The sequence below is a fragment of the Bufo gargarizans genome, unplaced genomic scaffold (genome assembly GCF_014858855.1).
Source record: "Bufo gargarizans isolate SCDJY-AF-19 unplaced genomic scaffold, ASM1485885v1 fragScaff_scaffold_519_pilon, whole genome shotgun sequence".
In the NCBI taxonomy this organism is placed as follows: domain Eukaryota; kingdom Metazoa; phylum Chordata; class Amphibia; order Anura; family Bufonidae; genus Bufo; species Bufo gargarizans.
The window spans coordinates 291,902-301,456 of NW_025334129.1; the positions used below are offsets into that span (position 1 = coordinate 291,902).

Sequence of the window (9,555 nt, forward strand, 5' to 3'; positions counted from 1 at the left end):
GAGTAGCGTGCAATTCACTGAATGACCATTTGTCCACTTTCTTTATGTTGCATTGCTGCTCATGTTGGGATGTGGAAGCTACTGTTGGGCAGAGACCTCGGTCATCGTCTGCATTCACATTTCGCATATGAAAAGTCATACCTGTTATTTCACAGAGACTCCTATAGACATGTCATCACTGTACTACCGCTATAACCACTCCATAGACCTCTACTATAATTCAAGCCCCTCAATAGATCTCTACCATCACTATGATTCCTCCATTGACCTCTACCATCATACTATCACATTGACTCCTCCATAGACATACGTCATCACTGTAATCCCTCCATAGACCTCTACCATCACTTTAACTCCGTACACCTCCACCATCTTTATGACTCCTCCATCGACCTGTATCATCAATGTAACGCCTCTATAGAACTCTACCATATCTGTGACTCCACTATACACCTCTGCCATCACTTTAACCCCACCATAGCCCTGTACTATTACTGTATCCCGTCCATAGACCTCTACCATCACGGTAACTCCTCCATATACCTCTACCATCACTATGACTCCTACATAGACCTCTACCGTCACTGTAACCCCACCATAGACCTGTACTATTACTGTAACCCCTCCATAGACCTCTACCATCACTGTAAATCCTACATAGACCTCTACCATCACTAAGACTCCTATATAGACCTCTACTGTCACTTTATCCCCTCCATAGACCTCTACCATCACTGTAACTCCTCCATATGCCTCTACCATCACTGTGACTCCTACATAGACCTCTACCGATACTGTAACCCCACCATAGACCTGTACTATTACTGTAACCCCTCTATAGACCTCTACCATCACTATGTCTGTGAAGGTTCTCATTTATATACATAGTGATATCTAGGTAACCCCTCTATAGACCTCTACCATCACTATGTCTGTGAAGGTTCTCATTTATATACATAGTGATATCTACCATCACTATGACTCCTCCATAGACCTCTACCATCACTATGACTCCTCCATAGACCTCTATCATCACTATGTCTCCTCCATAGACCTCTACCATCACTATGACTCCTCCATAGACCTCTACCATCACTATGACTCCTACACAGACCTCTACCATCACTGTAATCCCACCACAGACCTGTACTATTACTGTATCCTGTCCATAGACCTTTACCATCACCATGACTTCTCCATAGACCTTTACTATCACTATGACTTCTCCATAGACCTCTACCATCACTGTGACTCCTCCATAGACCACTACCATCACTATGACTCCTCCATAGACCTCCACCATCACTATGGCTCTTACATAGACCTCTACCATCACTATGGCTCTTACATAGACCTCTACCATCACTATGACTCCTACATAGACCTCTACCATCACTGTAACTCCTACATAGACCTCTACCATAACTTTGACTCCTCCATAGACCTCTACCATCAATATGACTCCTACATAGACCTCTACCATCACTTTAACCCTACCATTGACCTGTACTTTTACTGTATCCCCTCCATAGACCTTTACCATCACTATGACTGCTCCATAGACCTTTACCATCACTATAACTGCTCCATAGACCTCTACCATCACTATGACTCCTACATAGACCTCTACCATCACTATGACTCCTACATAGACCTCTACCGTCACTATGACTCCTTCATAGACCTCTACCATCACTGTAACCCCACCATAGACCTTTACTATTACTGTATCCCCTCCATAGACCTTTACCATCACTATGACTCCTACATAGACCTCTACCATCACTTTGACTCCTACATCGACCTCTACCATCACTATGATTTCTACATAGACTTCTACCATCACTATGACTCCTCCATAGACCACTACCATCACTATGACTCCTCCATAGACCTCTACCATCACTTTAACTCCTACATAGACCTCTACCATCACTTTGACTCCTCCATAGACCTCTACCATCACTATGACTCCTCCATAGACCTCTACAATCACTATGACTATTACATAGGCCTCTACCATCAATATGAGTCCTACATAGACCTCTACCATCACTTTAACCCCACCATAGACCAGTACTATTACTGTATCCCCTCCATAGACATTTACCATCACTATGACTCCTACATAGACTTTCTACCATCACTATGACTCCTACATAGACCTCTACCATCACTATGACTCCTACATTGACCTCTGCCATCACTGTGACTCCTACATAGACCTCTACCATCACTGTGACTCCTACATAGACCTCTACCATCACTATAACTCCTACATAGACCTCTACCATCAATATGACAATCATGACTCCTCCTACATAGACCTACCTGTCATCATGTGATATTATTAGGTGAGAGTGTTGTCATTATATGGGGAGTTACTTAATCTAAAATGTCAAGAAGCCAAAGTGATGCAATTATACTGGCCAGTGATGTCACTAAGCTAGAGTGACATCATTATTACAGGTGTGAAATCCCATTGTTCTTTCCATTCACTGTGTACATCCATTTTCTGAGTCTCTCTGAATGTGATACGTTTTTTTCCATCCAAGTCGGTACAGGGAGCTAGAAGCCGAGGTTCGGACCATGGATCAGAGCTTGAAATCCCTGATAGCAGCAGAAGAGGAGGTATTGGAGGGGAGGACTCCCATGTCTGCTGTCTATCCTCTGCACATATCTCTTCTCTATATCAAAGTTCTCAGCTTCTCTCTCTGATCTGTGTATGAGATCTTACTGTAAACCTAAAGCTCCAGCAAGTCACAGTACAAGTGTACAGAGTTGTCATTCCTACGATGTGCCCATCTATTGTAGACATATTGTGCTATTCTGTCTTCCATATGAGTTGACTTTGGTGGTGCTGACCTCCCGTACACAATTCACTTTTGCTGTTTTTATCTTCACATCAGAGATTTCCTCTCCCACCAAGTCTTCTAATAGCTGATATATCCGTCTCCTTGTAGTTGTTGGTCTTCTTTATTTCGCTACTCATTCATCTTATTTTGTTTTTTTCTCATCACTGCTCTTCCACCTTTTTCTCTTCCTCTTTTTCTTCCCTCACACGTTCTCCATTCTGCACATCCTCACGTCCTTGCTTCACATCCCTCGTGTTAATATCCTGGCACAGTAAATTTGGTGACTTGGAGGAGGAGCTGAAGAATGTCACCAATAACCTAAAGTCCCTTGAGGCTCAAGCAGATAAGGTATCATGTCCTTTATGTATACAGGACAGTCTTCAGAATCCTGGGCCAACTGTTAACAAATCTAAAAGTTCCCCAAACTATGTCTTCTTTTTAGACCTATACAGGAGCTGCTTCATTCTTATCCAACACCATGCATGGAAGCACCACCCCTCTAATATGTCTAACCCTGATGTGAAACACTCATATCCTCACCAGTCCCCATTGTCTTTATCTCCTAATGATAGAACTTGATCTTCTCAATCTCCCCTTCCATAGTATTCATCTAAAGAAGACCATTATGAGGATGAGATAAGACATCTCAGTGAGCGTTTGAAGGAGGTGAGTCTGGACTACCCTTCTTGCTTGTACTTATCGTGGAAGTAATGGCTTCACTTTATAAAATGTTCTGTATTTTTAGGCTGAAAGCAGAGTTGAATTTGCAGAAAAATCTGTGGCAAAGCTGGAGAAGACAATCGATGACCTTGAAGGTAAAAGGCTGTACTGCATATAAAATCCTATATGAGCAGGGAGAACATTCTGTCCATAGGAAACCCCTATGAGAATCGTCCACCTGCTCATGGGTTCTCAGGAAACCTTCTTGGTTGTCAACTCTGAATAGACTATGAGCTGTGTGTGAAAACCCAACCAGCATCAATATTTGACAACATGTGCAGCTTTTACTGTGCTTGAATGTCCTTCACGTGTTGTCCTCACTGGGTTTTCTTGGTTGGACTGTCATTGTTGGGTTCTTCTAACTGGATTGTTGCTGCTGGACTGTCCATGTTGGCTTGTCTTACCAAGGATGTTCTTGTTAAATTGTCTTTGCTGGGTTGTTCCTGCCTTGGTTGTCTTTGCTGGGTCATCCTTACTGGGTTGTCTGTGATGGGTTGTCTTTGTTGGATCGTCATTGTTGGGTTGTTCTTGCTGTGTTGTCCTACGAATGATGTTCTTGTTAAATTGTCTTTGCTAGGTTGTACTTTATGGGTTATCTCAACTGGAATATCCTTGATGGGTTGTCTTTGCTGCATTGTTCTCACTGGAATGTTCTTAATAATTTTTTTCTGACTGGCTTGTTCTCACTGGATTGTCCATGCTGTGTCATGATTCCTGGGTCATCATTGCATCATCCTTACGTCCCCACTGGGTTCTCTGTGCTGGGTTTTACTTGCTGGTTTCTCTGTGCTGGGTTTTACTTGCTGGTTTCTCTGTGCTGGGTTTTACTTGCTGGTTTCTCTGTGCTGGGTTTTACTTGCTGGTTTCTCTGCGCTGGGTTTTACTTGCTGGTTTCTCTGTGCTGGGTTTTACTTGCTGGTTTCTCTGTGCTGGGTTTTACTTGCTGGTTTCTCTGTGCTGGGTTTTACTTGCTGGTTTCTCTGTGCTGGGTTTTACTTGCTGGTTTCTCTGTGCTGGGTTTTACTTGCTGGTTTTTCTGTTGTGGGTTTCACTTGCTGGTTTCTCTGCGCTGGGTTTTACTTGCTGGTTTCTCTGTGCTGGGTTTTACTTGCTGGTTTCTCTGTGCTGGGTTTTACTTGCTGGTTTCTCTGTGCTGGGTTTTACTTGCTGGTTTCTCTGCGCTGGGTTTTACTTGCTGGTTTCTCTGTGCTGGGTTTTACTTGCTGGTTTCTCTGTGCTGGGTTTTACTTGCTGGTTTTTCTGTTGTGGGTTTCACTTGCTGGGTTGTCTCTGCTGGGTTGTCTCTGCTGGGTTGTCCAGCATGAATAAAACTTCTCCTTTATTAGTAAACATTAAAAATCCATCTTTGGAGTCTCCACCACTTTTATCACTTAAAGGGGTTGTCTGAGTTATGTAAAAAATAATAACGCTTTGTAAATCTGAGGGTCCGCAGTATAGACATAAGGTAAGCAAGTTTTAGGCAAAACGATTCTATTTCCTTATTTCCCTAGTCCTGCTCTGGCCTTTTGTTGACATGCAGTTGCAGAGCTGTGGGGGCGTGTACCAACAATCTCTGAATATTTGTGGGTGTCGACAAAAACTGCCCTTCCCCTCCCCCTGCTCTGCAAAAGGAGTGAATACAAGTGCTGCCCTGTCTGCAGTCTGACTGCTGGGTACTTATATTGTATGTGTGGGACTACAAGTCCCTGCTGTACAGTGCAACGACATTGCTGGAACTCATTCGCTCATCGTTTTCCTCGTTCGTGACTTCACTGTATCCTGGGGAGCCCACCACGTGACTTCACTGTATCCTGGGGAGCCCACCACGTGACTTCACTGTATCCTGGGGAGCCCACCACGTGACTTCACTGTATCCTGGGGAGCACACCACGTGACTTCACTGTATCCTGGGGAGCCCACCACGTGACTTCATTGTATCCTGGGGAGGCCACCACGTGACTTCACTGTATCCTGGGGAGCCCACCACGTGACTTCACCGTATCCTGGGGAGCCCACCACGTGACTTCACTGTATCCTGGGGAGCCCACCACGTGACTTCACTGTATCCTGGGGAGCCCACCACGTGACTTCACTGTATCCTGGGGAGCCCACCACGTGACTTCACTGTATCCTGGGGAGCCCACCACGTGACTTCACTGTATCCTGGGGAGCCCACCACGTGACTTCATTGTATCCTGGGGAGCCCACCCCAGAACACAGCTTACACCTGTGCACAGCATTTGTCTCCTCGCTGCCTGGAGAAGAGAAAGCCCTGCAGCTGCTCAGCAGAGTCTGTGCTGCTGATGGTAGAAGGGGTTAAACTGTGCTGAATAATCCAGTGGGAGGGGAGACACAGGGCAGATAGCTCAGCCAGCAGATCGGCCAGTGCAGGGGGTGTGGCCAGCAGATCGGCCAGTGCAGGGAGTGTGGCCAGCAGATCGGCCAGTGCAGGGGGTGTGGCCTGCAGATCGGCCAGTGCAGGGGGTGTGGCCTGAAGATCGGCCAGTGCAGGGGGTGTGGCCTGCAGATCGGCCAGTGCAGGGGGTGTGGCCTGCAGATCGGCCAGTGCAGGGGGTGTGGCCTGCAGATCGGCCAGTGCAGGGGGTGTGGCCAGCAGATCTGCCAGTGCAGGGTGTGTGGCCAGCAGATCGGCCAGTGCAGGGGGTGTGGCCAGCAGATCGGCCAGTGCAGGGAGTGTGGCCAGCAGATCGGCCAGTGCAGGGGGTGTGGCCTGCAGATCGGCCAGTGCAGGGGGTGTGGCCTGAAGATCGGCCAGTGCAGGGGGTGTGGCCTGCAGATCGGCCAGTGCAGGGGGTGTGGCCTGCAGATCGGCCAGTGCAGGGGGTGTGGCCTGCAGATCGGCCAGTGCAGGGGGTGTGGCCTGCAGATTGGCCAGTGCAGGGGGCGTGGCTTGCTGCTCCAGCCAGCATAGCCTTCACAGTGATGCTCAGTGCACAGACTTGCTCCTCCCACAGCCCAGGCTTGTGCTCAGAACCTCATCAGAGCATGGAAGGAAGCTGACATCACAGGTCATGTGACCCTCAGTGAAATATGAGAAAAGCGCGACTGGAAATGAGGGAAGTGAATCGTAAACCCCGTACGTTTAGTTAGAAACATACAAAGAACAAAAAAGCAACTTGGACAACCCCATTAACACATTTGATGTCTTAAAGGGGTCATCCACTTCTAAAAATGCCCCCCACAATGCCCGGGCCCCTCCTATAGGTGATACCTACCCCCTGCGTCGCTCCGTATCCCTGCAGGTCCACTGCTGCATCTCCGACACGCAGCTCAAAACATCCGGCGGCGGTCGGTGCAGGCAATAACAAGCCGCAACGGGGACAAGTGGTGGCGAGTCCAAAGATGGATTCTTAAAGGTGTTGTCCAAGTTATTTTCATTGATGACCTATCCTCAGCTGGTTGAAGAGTAGGCGGCGCACTGTGTCAGCGCTGCCCTCACTTCTTTGTTAACCTGCTCACCATCTACATCGTGACAAGAAACTGTCCATTCACTTCTATGGACGGCTCTGTAGCGATCACTTCTATGGACGGCTCTGTAGCGATCACTTCTATGGACGGCTCTGTAGCGATCACTTCCATGGGCGGCTCTGTAGCGATCACTTCCATGGGCGGCTCTGTAGCGATCACTTCCATGGGCGGCTCTGTAGCGATCACTTCCATGGGCGGCTCTGTAGCGATCACTTCCATGGATGGCTCTGTAGCGATCACTTCCATGGGCGGCTCTGTAGCGATCACTTCTATGGGCGGCTCTGTAGCGATCACTTCTATGGGCGGCTCTGTAGCGATCACTTCCATGGGCGGCTCTGTAGCGATCACTTCCATGGCGGCTCTGTAGCGATCACTTCCATGGGCGGCTCTGTAGCGATCACTTCTGTGGATGGCTCTGTGGTATACACTTGTATAGAAATTCATTTCATGGGACAGCTTGTAGTTACACGGCACTGTTGACGGCGCGCAGGTAAGCAATGATGGAATGGCTGCACTGGTAGAAGGGGTTAAACTGTGCTGAATAATCCAGTGGGAGGGGAGACACAGGGCAGATAGCTCAGCCAGCAGATCGGCCAGTGCAGGGGGTGTGGCCAGCAGATCGGCCAGTGCAGGGAGTGTGGCCAGCAGATCGGCCAGTGCAGGGGGTGAGGCCTGCAGATCGGCCAGTGCAGGGGGTGTGGCCTGCAGATCGGCCAGTGCAGGGGGTGTGGCCTGCAGATCGGCCAGTGCAGCTCACAGCTTCTCGTCATTCAGCTGATCGGATAGGTCAGAATTAAAAATAACTTGGACAAGCCCTTTAAATTGTACTAATAAAGAGAAGTTTTAATCATGCCGGACTAATCATTTTTTGGATATGTAAGCATGTTGAAGCAGGACGGTATCTGTGCGTGGATTGAGTACTGGATCTGGAGTCCAGAACCAGTGAGCTGGGTTTGCTTTTGATTATGGAAAGTTTGTCTTGCTTTTGCCTGACCCCTGCCCCCTTTCCCTATATTTTCTACTCTGTTATGCTCCGGTCTGACTCTCTGCTCTGTGCCTTCTGTTCTCCCAATACTCTATAGATGAGGTCTATTCTCAGAAGATGAAGTTTAAGGCCATCAGTGAGGAACTGGATAATGCCCTTAATGACATTACCTCTCTCTGAGCCCTGACTTCCACCAGCTGTACTCCTCTGTCCATCTGCCGATCATGTCACTGCTCTCCTGTGGCCTGTCTCTGTCATGCACCTCATCACCTGTCATCTCCAGAGATTCTCCAGACTGGTCCTCTATGCAGATGCACACGGTCATTGTCCTGGATCACCCTCCATGCTCGCCTTCTCATCCTCTCTTAACTATTGCTGTCTCTCAGCTGCTGCCCTATCTTCTGTGGTCACTGAACTGAATGTCAGACATGGAGGTCTCGCCATCCCCCGCCTCTTCTGTCATGTACATATATCTATAGATGGGTCGTGTGCTTCACTTTCCAGGTGTTTTTATGGTGTTTTGTGTGAATGGTGGCAGGAGAGGTGAGTGCAGATACCTGGAGGATGAGGCTTCTGCTGCTCCTGATCGTTGGCTTGTGCGGTTACATCATTGCTGAATAAAGTGCTTCTTCTCTACTTTCCATCTCTCTCATTCTTTCATGTCTCCATGTTTCTCTCACACCAAAAGGATCTCTTCTGCAGTTTCTTCCCATATAGATCACAGACTCAGATACAGAATTTTTATGATGATAATTACAAAGGATAAGCATTCAATTGTCAGGTTGTGAAGACCTCAAACTCATCCAAGAGAAGACTGGGTCTCAGAATGCCCAGATAGAGTGGAGGTTGAGTCTACATAGGGGTCAGGTCTCACAATGCCTAGATGGAGACTTTGTCTCATAATCCCCAGGTGAAGGTTGGGTTTCACAATACCTATGTCTCGAAATACAAAGATGGACACAATGGCCAGAGGTTGACTCTCAGTGTCCAGGTTGAGGCTGGGTCTCCCGATAGCCAGGTAGGGTCCAAGTCTAAAAATGACCAGGTTAGGGGTTAGGACTCACAATGCCCGGATAAAGACTTTGGAGACTGGTTCTCACAATGCACAGGTAAAGGTCTAGTATCACAATACCCAGGTAGGGGTTGTGTCTCACAATGGCCAGTTAGGGGCTGGGTCTCATGGTGCCCGGGTGGAAGTTGGGTCTCGCTGTGCCCGGGTGGAAGTCGGGTCTGGCAGTGCCGGTGGCGGTCGGTCTGGCAGTGCCCGGGTGGCGTTCGGTCTGGCAGTGCCCGGGTGGAGGGCGGTCTTGCAGTGCCCTGGTGGATGTCTGTCTGGCAGTGCCGGTGGAGGTCGGGTCTGGCAGTGCCCGGGTGGAGGTCGGGTCTGGCAGTGCCCGGGTGGAGGTCGGGTCTGGCAGTGCCCGGGTGGAGGTCGGGTCTGGCAGTGCCCGGGTGGAGGTCGGGTCTGGCAGTGCCCGGGTGGAGGTCGGGTCTGGCAGTGCCCGG

The 9,555-nt window shown here is 48.6% G+C and overlaps 3 protein-coding genes across 6 annotated transcripts in view; 2 read left to right on the forward strand and 1 right to left on the reverse strand.

Annotated features, from left to right (window-relative positions):
- Nucleotides 1-8,685, forward strand: part of LOC122922586 (tropomyosin beta chain-like) — a 58,158-nt gene extending 49,473 nt beyond the window's left edge. For 2 of the 4 annotated variants that reach the window (XM_044273256.1, XM_044273254.1), the window contains exons 6-9: nt 2,556-2,631; nt 3,459-3,521; nt 3,601-3,670; nt 8,147-8,685. In XM_044273256.1, the coding sequence (XP_044129191.1) occupies nt 2,556-2,631; nt 3,459-3,521; nt 3,601-3,670; nt 8,147-8,229 (292 nt within the window). In that variant the 3' untranslated portion in view covers nt 8,230-8,685. Of the gene's footprint in view, nt 1-2,555; nt 2,632-3,127; nt 3,204-3,458; nt 3,522-3,600; nt 3,671-8,146 lie in introns of all 4 variants that reach the window. The other 2 variants (XM_044273255.1, XM_044273252.1) reach the window with 1 other exon arrangement.
- Nucleotides 5-2,545, forward strand: LOC122922585 (histidine-rich glycoprotein-like). The gene is made up of 2 exons (XM_044273251.1): nt 5-616; nt 899-2,545. Exon 2 carries the CDS (start codon nt 929-931, stop codon nt 2,150-2,152), a length of 1,224 nt encoding a protein of 407 aa, XP_044129186.1. The 5' UTR covers nt 5-616; nt 899-928; the 3' UTR covers nt 2,153-2,545.
- On the reverse strand, nt 5,664-8,140 carry LOC122922587 (proline-rich receptor-like protein kinase PERK8). Its single transcript, XM_044273257.1, has 2 exons — nt 7,814-8,140; nt 5,664-7,584 (listed from the first exon to the last, which is right to left on the reverse strand). The coding sequence occupies exon 2, from the start codon at nt 7,506-7,508 to the stop codon at nt 7,059-7,061; it is 450 nt and encodes a 149-aa protein (XP_044129192.1). The 5' UTR covers nt 7,509-7,584; nt 7,814-8,140; the 3' UTR covers nt 5,664-7,058.
- Nucleotides 8,686-9,555: the final 870 nt, after the last annotated feature.